At 37.4% G+C, this 14144-nt stretch overlaps 1 protein-coding gene and 1 long non-coding RNA gene across 7 annotated transcripts; one reads left to right on the top strand and one right to left on the bottom strand.

Moving 5' to 3' along the window:
* The first annotated feature begins 259 nt into the window (after positions 1–259).
* Positions 260–1503, top strand: LOC124298524 (uncharacterized). 2 transcript variants are annotated; one of them, XR_006906829.1, is made up of 2 exons: positions 260–748; positions 1178–1503. It is a non-coding gene; the product is annotated as an uncharacterized LOC124298524 (long non-coding RNA). The 2 variants fall into 2 exon arrangements; XR_006906830.1 differs by having other exon boundaries at positions 260–744.
* Positions 1504–2193: 690 nt separating this feature from the next.
* Positions 2194–8185, bottom strand: LOC124298519 (zinc finger protein 271-like). 5 transcript variants are annotated; one of them, XM_046750640.1, is made up of 8 exons: positions 8073–8185; positions 6819–7013; positions 6463–6759; positions 5552–5721; positions 5124–5475; positions 4880–5047; positions 4169–4336; positions 2194–4085 (listed from the first exon to the last, which is right to left on the bottom strand). In XM_046750640.1, the coding sequence occupies exons 2-8, from the start codon at positions 6988–6990 to the stop codon at positions 2872–2874; spliced, it is 2541 nt and encodes an 846-aa protein (XP_046606596.1). In that variant the 5' UTR covers positions 6991–7013; positions 8073–8185; the 3' UTR covers positions 2194–2871. The 5 variants fall into 5 exon arrangements, with proteins under 5 accessions (XP_046606596.1, XP_046606593.1, XP_046606595.1 ...); XM_046750637.1 differs by having other exon boundaries at positions 7869–8133; XM_046750639.1 differs by having other exon boundaries at positions 7749–8133.
* Between the last annotated feature and the right edge of the window lie 5959 nt (positions 8186–14144).

Raw genomic sequence — 14144 nt, forward strand, 5'->3', positions numbered from 1 at the left:
TTACCGGAAGTTGCGTGTTGGGACGTCGAATTATCAGCGTCGATGCCATCACGCAGGTACCTCGGCCTTAATTTTATCCACCGAACACTCAGTCCGTGTAGTATAAAATTTTAGAGTCAGCATCGATTCTCAAGTTGTGAAAATATCCAATTTTTCAGTATCAATGTGATGATAAACTGTCGAATCTCGCGGGAGAGACATGGACTATTTTCAGAAGCGCAGTCACCCGCTACCGGACACGCTATATCGAACGTATAACTTATACCTACATACGATAATATACAGTAATTTAGTATACTCTGTCGACTCTGTCCTCGGTCGTGTATGCAGGTCTGGGCACTCCCATATATTTCGTATACCCCACAGTGTGCATCTATCTGAGGCACATGTTCCCACATTGGCCGCAAAAGCGCGGAGCGCTGCAATCTCGGGAGCACGTGTGTGACAGCAACAGAGCGATATAGACGGTGGCGAGGCTGTAATGCGCGCATGCCCTCCGTCACTAGCGACGTGGCGAAATTTGAAAATATTGGCCTCAGTTAGAGGCACAGGTTTTTGGACAGAGTGCCCCGACCTGTATACACGACCGTGACTCTGTCCAACTGAAAATGTCATGGCGGGTAAAACAATTTCAAAGCGACGCTTTCGAGGGTAAATGGTATGTCGGAATTATTTCTGGTTCGTGATGTGAAGTTTTTCCGGTTCGTCTCGAGTCTACGGTTTTGCTGATCAAATAATTTCCATGTATGTACGTATGCCGTATCTGCATTCTATAGCTTCCCGACCCTACATCCAGTTCTGAATTCTTGAGAAAATTCCCGCGTTATCGTGCCGAATGATCGACGTCGCTGTCATGGCTCTCGGACGATAACCTTTCGCCGGATTTTCCCCCTGGCTAATTTTACGGCCTCTCAAATCTCATCCCATATTTATGACTATTTTGCATCGGATCCGTATGGACTCGTTTGCTTCTATATCGTTCGAAGCATTAACCGGCATGAAAATCATGATCACCCAATTTTGTACATGATAACTGTATTGGATCTCTCGAATTACGTCGAAGAGAAGGACCATAAACCATTTCACTTCTCTACGCTAGCTCAACTATATGATGAACGTAGCTAGAAAAATTTTGCGAACTTCGATAAAACCAATTTTTTCTGTGGTTTCTCCATAGGTTTCCCGTTGGATGGTCAGGATACAATCGTGCGTTCACTTGGTGGGCAGAAGAGAAGTCTATACCTGAATTTCTTGCAACTAAAGTTAGAAACGTACAGACCGAACAAACTAGGGATAGCGATAGAACGAACCGATAGATTAAAGTTGTCCTACAGAAGCATCTGCAGCAAGTAGAAAAAAGTATTATTTGCATTCTGCATCATGAACAAACGAAAGATAGTTGAGGATACTGACAAGGCACAGGGATTCAAGCGTGCCTTGGAACCAGAAAAAATAATCGGAGTATCAGATTGCGGTGGCGAGTTGATGTTCTTGATGAAATGGTGAGCTATTATTTCCACAAGTAGCCACCGATAATATTGCAATAATCCTGATGGTATTTGTTTCTATTCTGGAAACGTATCAAACTATTTGGCGGTTCAGGTGACTGTTGAACCTCAAATAAGACCATCGATTAATCAAGTTGGCACGATATGTCTTTTCCAGGAAACAGACTTGCATTTGTCTGTACTCACAGAATTTGAATTTTAAAATGTTTAGATTTTCTTGCCTGTCAAGATTTTCATGATTCGTTATCAGTGGAACAAATATTGCTGAATGAAATATTAAGCGAGACGTACATGCATTACGAACATTTTCAAATCACAAAATTTTGTTGAACTCGAAGAAAACTCATGAATGCGATACAGTTTTTTGGTAAACTTATCAAGTATGACTTATTCACGCATAGCATGTTATTAGCTAGAGAATGTTGGACCTTGATTTGGATATAGGTATTATTAAACTCTGTGTGGCATCTGGAGCAAAAATGATTTGCTAGAAACATGGGGTATTAATTTTTGTCATTGGTTTCAGGAAAGGAACAGATGAAACAGACTTAGTGGCTGCAAAAGAAGCCAATGTAATATGTCCTCAAGTTGTTATACAATTTTATGAAGATAGACTAACTTGGCATACGATGAAATGTAGCTCCAAATAAATGGTGTAGATAGCTGAAATTTTTAGCTAATTTTACCATCACCAGCGTTCAAATGATCTCTTCTCCAGTTTTACGCGATTTCGAAGCATATAGTCACTAATATTTGAAATTCAAATGATTTTTAAAAGTTGTCTTAAGTTGCATAGTAATTAAGCTGAGCATCTTGCTCAGTGGCTTGTGAGTGTAATATCCTGACTGAAACTCATTCTAGAAAATGTGCTTTATATATATATACGTATTTCATTTATTTAGTGACAACTTTCGACAAGTTCGAAGTTCAGTTTTAACATGACAATAAGTTATGTAACTTTTATCGCTGTAAAGCTTACGACAGTTTTAGGGTTGTAATTAAGAATAAAAATGTTTTATTAATAATTGAGTACTGTATAAGGTCTTTACTGAAATATAAACAATATAAAAGTTTATTATAAAACTCGAATAGAAGAAATATTCAATTCATTCGCCTCAATTTCAGTTTTACGTGAAAAGAAGAGTTGTAAAGTTTAATTACCACATGATAGTTAACGTGTATATACATATAATATAATACATAAGATAGTTTTGTAAGAAGTCTTATGAAAATAAGAATAAACATTATTCAATCAAAATATCACATCATTCGCAATTCCGAGTCTATTCAATTTTCTTATATCACATACCTTCAATGCAATCCGACCTTCGAACCGGATTAAATTTTGTAAACGTTAGTCAAATTATTTTCTAGCCCCTACCATTTTTACATCAGTCAATTCGTTGGGCATTTCTAATTTAGACAATTGACAATTTATGTAAGAATTGAATCCATGGATGCGAGGTCTTAGTATCTCCGATGTCCTCCGTCTCCAATGTATATCGCTCAATTTCTTAACATTCGACGACTTTTCTACACCTTCTATATGTATTACATTAATTTCATTCGATGCAAAGTTATCTGGGCCACATGCGGTGGATAAATTAGACTCTCTCAAGTCATTCCTGCTATTTGCACATCTAGCTTTTGTAATTGTAGGTACACAATTAGCTCTCTCTGGTTCACACTTGGTTGTGCTTGACAGAGTTTCCGGTAAAAATACTGTTAGGAAGTTCGAAGAGTAATCAGTTATAGGTTTCGATTTCAACTGATCTATTGCACGTTTTTTTGGAACTGTATGCCTTGGGATGTTCATGCCTTTTATATCGTGACATTCAGTCAATGTTTTAACTGTTTCAAGCTGCGTAATTTGATTTTCCGAAAAAAGCAGCTTCTCAGGTAGAGAAGGCTGCGTTTTTTTAGACTGTCCTTCGAATTGTGATCTTTCAGGGCTCTGAATCTTGCCAACTGTCATTGGTTTGTTGGAAGTATTTGGTCGGAGGGGTATTATCTTGTGAACCGAATGTCTGTCAATCCTGTTGCAAAAGTCAGATTGGAAATAACAGTCATGATTTAAATTTGTTTTGGGATATAACTTTTCTTCGATTCTACGGTTTATAACGACTGCTTCGGCCAGTGGAATTGGTTCTGTATGAGTGAAAGCTTTTTTTGGAGAATTCATCTTCTCTTCTGGTCGTTTGATACTAATTGGTCCATTGATTACAGGCACAGCATTACTCAACTCACTAGTCGTCCTTATAACCGGTGTAACATTACTTCTGCAATCCAATTGAGAGTCAATTTGCGTATGGGAATTTAGATAATGAAGTGACATTTTGCACGGACTATTTGGTAACACAGCCGAAATGGCTCGCGGCTTTCCTTTTGGTTTCGTTTTTGGTTTAGAAGTAATAGCTGGCTTTAATTTCACCGGCCGAGTCTCGTCCTCCCCGTTTTTAGTTTTGTTTTCCGACATTGAGGTTTGATCCTCCAAATGATGATGTCTCATATGCCGATTAAGATTGTCCTTTCGTCTGAATACAGTGCTACAAAACTGGCAAGGAAACGGCTTGTCGTCTGAAACATATGTTTTTTACTCCCACTGCCCAATAACACTGATTTGCAATACCAAAACCCCAATCCTTTGTTTGTGGACTCACCGGAATGCACTGCGAGATGCCGACTCAGCTCACTTTTGGATAGAAATACTTTAGAGCACTCTGAGCATGAAAATGGGCGCTCCTTTCCATGTGTACGCCTGTGACGAACCAGCAAGCTTTTATCTTTGAAGCTCTTTCCACATTGTTCACACATATGAGGTCGTTCATCTGTCAAGCGATCAAGGTTAGAAAAAGTACTCCAAAAGCTTGGGATCGTATTTTAGAAAGTAAATGAGATTAACCCTGTCATGTACACATCTCTCCATAGATGCACTTGAAATTTTGCATACATGGACTTTTGGGGTCGCTGATTAAGAATCTAAACTCGCAATTTGGAAATTCAAAATTACGGATCCAAACAAAAACAAGATACATTTAAAAAAAAATTCTGTAAGACATTTTGGTGTGACTTAAGTTTGTGTAAAAATTGGCATTCGATTTTCATGGTAGATTAGCAGAAAATACCTATTTTCGTGGAAAAGTGCGAATTTCAACCATTCGTTTACATGTTTCTATTTTTGCAATAAATAAATAAACAAATTTCATAATTTGTTTGCTTAGATATATTTCAGGGACCATGTGGAACCAAAAAACTTGGCAGTTGTTACCAAAAATATAGTTTAATAATTAAAAAACTGCGTAAAAAAAAAGGTGGTACACTGAGTGGGGGTTTAAATAAAATTAAAGGGTTAAAATAATTATTTGACTTACTAGAATGCGTATGCATGTGACGTGTCAAATTGGTTGCCTCGCGAAACGATTTCTTGCAAATTTGGCATGTATATGGCATAACGCCTGTATGGACGTTCATGTGACTCTTCAAGTCATTTTGACTGCTATATCGTTTCTCGCAAATGGAACATTTGTAACGTTTTTCATCTGCGACAGCGATTGCAACATTTATACTCAATCACCGAAAACTTTGGAATGTAGATTAGGAACAAATTCCTCATACCTTGGTGACAATGAAGATGCCTGTTGAGTTTATTACGCTGCGGAAATGCTTTTCCACAGAATGAACATTTGAAAGGTTTGTAGCCGGTGTGTGTTCGTTCATGATACTGAAAGTGTGACTGCTTAACAAAACTTCTATCGCATATGGTACACTTGTACGGTTTTATCCCAGTGAGACAGGAATCGTGATATCTCTGTGCCGTAGCACTCTTAAAAGTTTTTCCGCATATGTTACACCTGTACGTTTCTTGTGGCCCTGGTATAATGGATATATGACTTCTTTTCAGCTTACTATTCTTGCGTCCCTTTACTTTTTTTGATTCTTCTCGTTCAGGAATATCGATCGTTTTATCCTGGAAAAAATGTCTAATGTCAGTTCCGCCTCTGTGAATTTACTCGAGGTACAAGTACGAGTAAAAAAGTACAAACATTTTTTTCGTTTCTATTTCTTATCTGAGATGGCATGTTCTGATGGTTGTTTTCGGTTTTTGGTGAGAATCGTACGTCGGTGACTAGTTCCAGTGGTTCGATTTTTTGGGCATGAGCTTGGAGGATAACAGGTGCTTGGAGTTCTGTGACTTGCTCGCTAGCATTAAACCCTAAAGGCAGGGAATATTTTTTCTTTATTTATTGTATTTATGTGTAAATTATAACGGTTGTACAGACCCTTAGATTGATTCTGGCACATTCAATGCCACCGAATGCATCTGCTTCTCAGCACAAGTGGTAGCAGACTAAACCAATGGCCTTGAATTTGTTAGAATCAATCTAAGAGTTGTACGTATTGGATTTTTTTCATCAACAAACGAACTGAATAAAAATGTCAGTCTCTGACAATTTGAAAGGGATTCAATTACGAATAAAACAAGATATAGTGTTCATAAAAATCAGACAAACCACATGAATTATTCAACAATAAAACAGTAGTATAATCTGCTGTCAAAAATTTATCTGCAGTTGAACTTCAGTGTTCAAAAACTTCTTTCTAAATCACAAATTTTTTTTCTAATTATGATTAGTTTAATCAGGTTTAATCACATTTTTGATACATCTGTTTAGTCATGGTTTTGTTTCGATATTCCCCCTACATTCCCCCCATATATATGCAGCAGACTTTACGTTTGCGTCATTTTCGAACTACCGAAATCGCGAAAAAAGTGGAAAAAGAGACCTGACTGGAATATGAAATATGTATGTTTTTTCAATAGCTGTAAGAGCATAGAATTTTTGTTGGATAATGCATTGGCATTGCTATAATGTTAAATCTTTCCATATGGTTTCTCCATATCTTAGAAGTAAAATTTCTCAAAGTTGATCTATGCCATGGATTTTTTTTTCACCTGTTTCAGATGTAACATATCGCTGCGCCAAAGCCGCAGTGTTATTGTGATTCGAGTTCAATATTCCTGGAATATTTTCAGCGCTTATATTCTGATGATCAACCCATTCCGATTGGCGACCAGAACTCTCCGATTCACACGAATCTTGCTCGTCAAATTGAACTCGATCATGGTCTGGCATCTTGTTCATCACAAGTTCCAGAGGCTGCGAGGGAGTTTCTTCTTTCTCAGAACGAGGTTTAGATACACTGGAAACCAGAGGCATAGATTCCAGTTGAGAGGAGCGTACTGGATAGTCTAGAATAGAAAAAACCTGTGGTATAAAGACATTTGGACATGCACTCAAAGTTGCTTACCAAAGTTGCCAATCTTCTGAATGTGTGGCGTATTCTGGCAAGTCTTACATCCGTCCTCCTCATCGACGAGACAAATTCGACATTTCCTGTGGCCACAGGCATCTTCGATAAGGCGCGAAGATGATGCGTTGGTATTTTCTCCACAGTTCGGACACTTACTTCGTCCCATCATCTTTGTTTGTTTTTATTCTGAACCTAGATTCAATTATTTATTCATTTTGGGAATTTGACTTCCTTCATCTAGTTATTCTTGATATCAACTGTTTGATTATCAATTAAAATTTCGTGTGAATCATTGTGCTCCTTTGATTTGTGGAGCCTTCTGAAAACCTCCACAAGATGTGTGTCAGGCAGGTAAACCGTAAAAGGACTTCGTCATGAATCGTCAATAAAATTTAAAATTTTATCGTTGCAAACCGCGCTACAAATTTCCCTTTTTCAACAAGAAACCTTGAGTGATTCTGTGGATTCTTATGATATGTTTGTAGTTAAAGTTAGGCTGAAAGACAACAATATCTAATCCACGCCTAACAGGGTGATAAGGATTTATCAAAAAATTCAAGAATGCGCGTTCTCTGATGAAAAGAAGACCTCTGTTTTGCCACCTAAGAATAAGAAGCTTTGAAACTTATATCCACATCATGTCAACCCGCCTATAACGACAAACAATTTTTAACCCAAATGACCGATTATCTTACGTAAAGGGAATGAAACTGTAATATTAGAAGTGTTAAAAACGCACAGTACAATGATACCTGCAGATAACAACAATCGTGTTATATTCCTGGGACAAGAGGGTAAGAAAAAATCGTGCATATTAAATAACTGATTTATAAGTGACTTGCTGTCTGACTAGGTCTGCACTCAGAGAATAACCTCAACGTTTGACCATTAGATATACTAATTGCAAAACGCGAGTTCAGATGCTACCTCCATTATAGTCCGATGATCGTTACGTAGCATAGAATTTCGATATAGAAACGGTGACAAAAACGAACGACGAGCGCACAATTAAATTTGTGGAAAAAGGGTATTGAAATTAACGTTAACCTCAAATTCCGCGACGGCAAGCCATTGGTTGCCTGTTTGAGTCTCTACGACGCAGATCGCATAGAACAACACGAATAACCAGCCTCTTGTTTTTTAAACTCTCGTCATGCAACATGCCGGCTGACATTTTAATGCATGATTGATCGGTGCGGTGCTGAGAAATCTCCATGTGTGACGTACGTATGCATTTACGAATATACTGGCCTGCATTCACAACGAATTGAAGCACCGCGGCGCGTAGTAAATTACACATGCATGCATCCAGGCCACCATCCAATGATCAATCCATTTCGGCCCTCGCGCAGCGGTGTTATCTCACGTATTTTTACGCATACTTTTTTCCTCTGCCTTACACACATTCTCCCCCTTTCCCGTATGACCTTGCGATTCGCCGTTTGCCACCTTTTCCTCGAATTTAATGTCAGTCGAGGTGAAAAAAGCAATTACTCGGTTTTCACTGGTTTTCACTCACTTCAAATGCGTATTTTACGAATTGACGAAGTATGTTTATAACAAAAAGGTTTATTAGGTTGCGATCGCCGTCTTCCTTTTTGACATTTTATAGCGAAAATTTTACTTTTCCCCTAAGAGGCGCTCAAATCGCATTCGGACAATTCTTCTTTCGTTATCTCAAAAAAGGCCTCTTGGCAGTGCGGTCAGCTATGCGGTTTATGTATTAGTTCAATTAAAAAGTGCTCTCCGAAATAAACAAAAAATGTGTGGTACGAGGTACTGTTGTGTTGTGGATTGCAAAAATACCCAATTGAAAAATCCAGAGTTAACTTTTTATTCGTTTTCGAGACGAAATTGGGAAATTAGCAAGAGAAATGAGTGGATAAAAGCTGTCAGAAGAATGTAAGTAATATTATAACAATTTGATACAAGGAATTAACGTATTGAAAATATACAAACGTCAGATTTTCTGTAATGTTTTATTTTTATAGTACACCAGATAACAAGCCGTGGCAGCCGAATAAGAACACTCAGAGAGAACATAAGGATCGAGAAAATACACACAAAATGTATACAAACATACATGCACAAACAAAATCTGCAAATCAAAACATGCAGTACTCAATATTCATTACTGTGTTAACGATGTGGATGTTTTTAAGTAATATATACGTACTAAAACCAGCATAAATAAAAATCGAAACAGATATACTAAATTTTAATCATGTTTAATTTAAAATCTCGCATCAACATTTTTAGAGAATCACGTGCAAGTTATTTTTTATTTCATTGTTTTTCATCTATAAATATTAGTTCAAAATTTTATGCTTATTCTTAAAGATGAAATAGTCTCCACCAATAATATATTATTAGTTTCACATTCTAAACCCATTCTTAATAATGAAAGAAAATCTGTCATTTGTTAATGTTGTTATAAACCGAAATAAAAAATGTGTTTTTCTAAATCTAATTTCAATGACCAATATACTTATTCCTTTATTATTTATATATTTTTGATAAGGAGATACATCTCCATTTTCCATTTCTGTTTTGCATGTATAGATGCAAAGTTCCTGAAAATATATTTTTTTACATTATTATTGAACTATTCATTTATCTCATAATTAATACATACCTCTAATTTCACTTCGTACGGCGAATTATGTACTCTCATCTGTGGTATTACTTTCGCACAGACGATTCGTTCTCCACTAGCTTCATCATGAATTTCGACGACCTCTTGAACATGGTGGCTTTGCAATAGTTTATACCCTATAAATGTTTAATTAATTGATCATCGTATTGTTAGTAATGCGATAATCCTAAAAATAAATACGTAGTAAAAATTACAATGAATTTGAAAGAATATCTCATATGTTTCGTGTATTTACTTACCTTTCGACACAGATTATCCGCGAAAGAATTCTGCATGGATATTCTGAAATCCACATTAGATGATAGTGTGGCTCATAATATCACTTTTAATTTCGTATTGCACTAAATAAAACAATAATTTAAAACATGCCGCGATCTATATGTGAATCATATGTTTACTGGTATGAAAACAACGTCCTCGAGTTGCCGCCGTTAACCGACAGATAGCGTTGCCGTCGTTTCACCATGATATCCAAGAGCACGGTCTTACATACAGGTCTGGTAACTCCGGCACTTTTGAGTGGTAGGGGTGTTACGTGCCAGCGTGCCAGCCGGTATCCACGGCGGCGCCCTCTCTGCGCCCTACCTGACCAGCGTGCAGTTACCATAAGAGAGCCTTACGTGCTCTTACCGATAGTCGTAGATTAATACCAACACACATAGTTACCATCATAACGTCCAAATTCTTATATCGATAGTTCTCATACGCTAGATTAACCGTTATTTCATCAGTCAAATTCATAACATACATGGTATATATATTTTTTCCCATTCAACCGTAATAACCCAAAATAATGAAAACCTGAAACAGTTAAGATAACCAAAAAGACTAAAACACCGGAAACGTGGGAAGAGAAATCACGGATAGCTCACAGAGAAAGAAACCCTTATTCTTAGAATTCAGGATAGCGCCCTCATTTTAATGATAATAAGACCAATCAGCGCTTCGCCGCTTGCTTCTCTAAACGAACCACCTCGCGCTAATCCACCACCGAGATCTCACGCACGAACCAGAAACCTTACCCCCAATTATTCCATCATCCTTAACCAATCATCCGAGACCCGCGAGAAACCGCGACTGCTTTTGAACTCCTCCTACTTTCCCTCTAATCCAACCTTTCCAGAAAACAGAATAGAAGAGAAGAACTTCAGACATCATAGAGAACAGACCAGAACTCTACCGAAATCCTAGAATCAAATCACATCATAATTCATTAAGAACCTTCGAAACTTATTAACAGTTTGTCACTGCGATAGTGATTAACACCAGTATGTAACACAATTGTAAACCTACCATAGAGAACTAGAAGGAGATTGTTAATAAATGTGTAATTAACCCAAGTGTTGTCATAAATAATTATTTCAATCACGCATAGTGATGGTTGGCACGAGCCTGACCTAACAAACTCTCAGAATTGTAGGCGAGTTGAACGAGAAGATCTGAGGAGCTGATCAGCGGATTCCCGAAATTTACATATACCAACTACGTAAGTCAGGAGAACAATTTAAATCACGCGGCGAATCAGAATCGACTCGAAACGTTGCTCTCGGAACGTAACAGCTCTACAAAAAATAAAATGGTGGCAGCGTGTGCGAGAGTCAACTGGAAACAATTAAATAATCATCAAACAATCAACGCTACTGAAATCTTCGAAAACTCGGAAAAATTTTTTCAACATTGGGAATACATATCGACGATATAACTGATAAATGATTGTGACCAAATCATCATCGAATTAAACTTCTTCAAACTGTTGTCAACATACATTGTTGATTAAACATCTACAACAACTGTCATCAACAACATATTACCAGACGATATCGAAGAATTGTGCATCGCAGAACGTAGCACCGGAGAATTTCGCAACATTGAACGTGGCACCATAGATCTTTTCATCGCAGACCTTCGCATCACAGACCTTCGCATCGTAGAAGCTTGCATCGCAGAACATCAATTTCAACGGAAACTTCGCCCTCCCGCCCAACCCCTGAAAATCGTCACTCATTGCTTATAGTCTCCGTAACGTAAGTCAAAATACAATTTTCAAAATGCCTGATAACGATAATACTCAAGTTCCCATGGAAACTAGCACTCAACAGAATACAAGTACCACAAATCCCAATACATCGCTTAGAATAGACGGATCATCATATATCCATAAATTCGATTACAAAGATGTTTTCAAAATAATACCAGAATTCGATGGTACATCTGCTGATTGTTCGATTCAAACATTCATAGATGAATTTGAAAGTGTTAAACAATTCATACCACAATGCGGAGAAGAATTTCTAGTTAAAATGTTACGTTCAAAATGTAAGGGAGAACCACTTAAAAGAGAAGGGTAAGAATTCTTTGAATGAATGTAGATTTCAAAGAATGATTTGTTCCACAAAAAAACTTGGTTTCAAAGATACTTGAATTTTAATTCCCACCACCCGATGTCCGACAAGATAGGTACCATCTTTAATCTCGTTGATCGAGCCATCAAATTATCAAGTACCGAATTCCATGAAAAAAACCTGTCACTTATATATAATATCTTAAGATGGAATGATTATCCACACGGCCTTTTATACAAACATATAAAAAAGAGACGCTTCCATATCAATAACCTACTTGACAATAATATTGACTCTGGTTCCGCAGATGACAACAATAGACAAGCCATTACATTTATCCCCATCCCATATGTATCGGGTCTCTTTGAGTCATTGAATAGGTTATTTACCAAACACAATGTCAAGTTTGTAGGAAAAAACTCAAAAGATTTGCAATTTGTCTTTGATTCGGGAAAAGATGGGATCCCCATGGGCAAACGATCCAACGTTGTTTATAAAATACCCTGCAACGATTGCAACCAAGTTTATATTGGACAAACTGGACGCTATCTAGATACTAGATTCAAAGAATATCAACGTAATGTACAACATAATGAGGATCGACATACTGCACTAACTAAACATATGATCAACAAAGAACATTCTTTCAAGCTTCCCCTCGAATAGACGCGACGACGGGAAACTCAATAGAGAAACTCAAAACGAGACCCAGCGTCAGGTAGCAGAGTAATAAAGTCCAATACAGAAAATAAAAATGCACCAGAAATCCGTAGTGCTGAATTTAATATCGGTTCAATATCCCCAAATCATAGATCACCATCAATGATTATAGAATCAAAAGATCTCAAACACAAAAATGGAAAATTTTTAGTAGATACAGGATCTCAACTAAATTTCATAAAAATAAGTGAATTGAAAACTCCAGAATCGATCGATGCCTCGATTACTTACGAACTTAATGGAGTCTCAAAAGTTGACAAACCAATGACATTAGGAAAAATTAAAATCAGGATTAATAATATTCTCGGAGAATTCCATGTAGTTTCACAAGATTTTCCATTAAATTATACAGGTATTATAGGATCAGAATTTATGCATGACAATGACGGAAAGATCGATTATCGAACAAAGTCCGTGACCCTAAACAAGATCGACATACCGTTCTCAGAAACAGAAAGCGTACTGCTGCTGTCCAGACAGAAAACCGCGATGTTTGTTCGAGTCAAGAACACGGAAATTTTAGAGGGTTACGTACCGCGCTTAGATACGCAGGAAGGTATGTACATAGGCGAAACCGTTGTTTCAAATAATAATGGAATAGCTTGTTTGTACGCGATTAACACACTGGATGAAGATGTTGAAATGGAAATTCCCGTAATTCCCTTGTACCCTTTCGATACAAGCGTAGACGAGGATAGTAATAGCATAAAATGTGCAACTTTAGAGCACGCGATAACTTGGACGCGAGGAAACCGCGCTAATGAAGTATTCAATTTATTGCGATTAGACCATTTGAACTCAGAAGAGCGTAAAGCAGTTGCTCTCTTAATCGATGAGTATGCTGACCTTTTTCACATCCCCGGAGAACCCCTGCGAGTTACTAACACATGCATGCACCGTATACTAACCACAGACGAGATACCCGTCAACACCAGACAGTACAGGCATCCTCCTTTTCAAAAGCCAGAAATTGAGAAACAGATTACAGATTTATTAAAAATGAATATCATAGAACCATCAAATTCACCGTATAATTCACCACTATGGATTGTACCAAAGAAAGAAGATTCAAAACGAAATAAACGATGGCGATTAGTTATCGATTATAGAAAATTCAATGAAAAAACGATTGGAGACGCTTATCCATTACCTTTAATATCAGACATACTCGACCAACCAGGTGGAGCAAAATATTTTTCAATATTTGACTTAGCCTCAGGATTCCATCAAATTGCTATGCATCCAGACGATAAACATAAGACAGCATTTACAACACCCCACGGACATTACGAGTTTAACCGAATGCCTTTTGGACTGAAAAACGCACCAGCAACCTTTCAACGACTTATGGACTTAGTTTTACGAGGTTTACAGGGAATAGATTTATTCGTATACCTAGACGATATTGTAATTTATGCACGATCACTTGAAGAGAATGCAACTAAGTTTATAAAGCTCGCTGAACGCTTAAGAAAAGCAAACTTGAAGTTACAATCGGACAAGTGCGAATTTCTTAGAACAGAAGTCAAATATCTAGGGCATATTATATCAGCTGACGGAGTTAAACCAGACCCAAAAAAAATCGAAGCTGTAAAGAAATTTCCT

The sequence above is a fragment of the Neodiprion virginianus genome, chromosome 2 (assembly GCF_021901495.1).
Source record: "Neodiprion virginianus isolate iyNeoVirg1 chromosome 2, iyNeoVirg1.1, whole genome shotgun sequence".
In the NCBI taxonomy this organism is placed as follows: domain Eukaryota; kingdom Metazoa; phylum Arthropoda; class Insecta; order Hymenoptera; family Diprionidae; genus Neodiprion; species Neodiprion virginianus.

Excerpts from the sequence above, each read along its gene's own strand:
- LOC124298519 (XM_046750640.1), bottom strand. The coding sequence starts at position 6,990 with ATGATGGGACGAAGTAAGTGTCCGAACTGTGGAGAAAATACCAACGCA. Across the intron at positions 5,476-5,551 it reads GAAATAGAAACGAAAAAAAT|GATAAAACGATCGATATTCC; the intron begins GTTTGTACTTTT and ends CATTTTTTCCAG. Across the intron at positions 4,337-4,879 it reads TCACATGCATACGCATTCTA|ATGAACGACCTCATATGTGT; the intron begins GTAAGTCAAATA and ends ATCGCTTGACAG.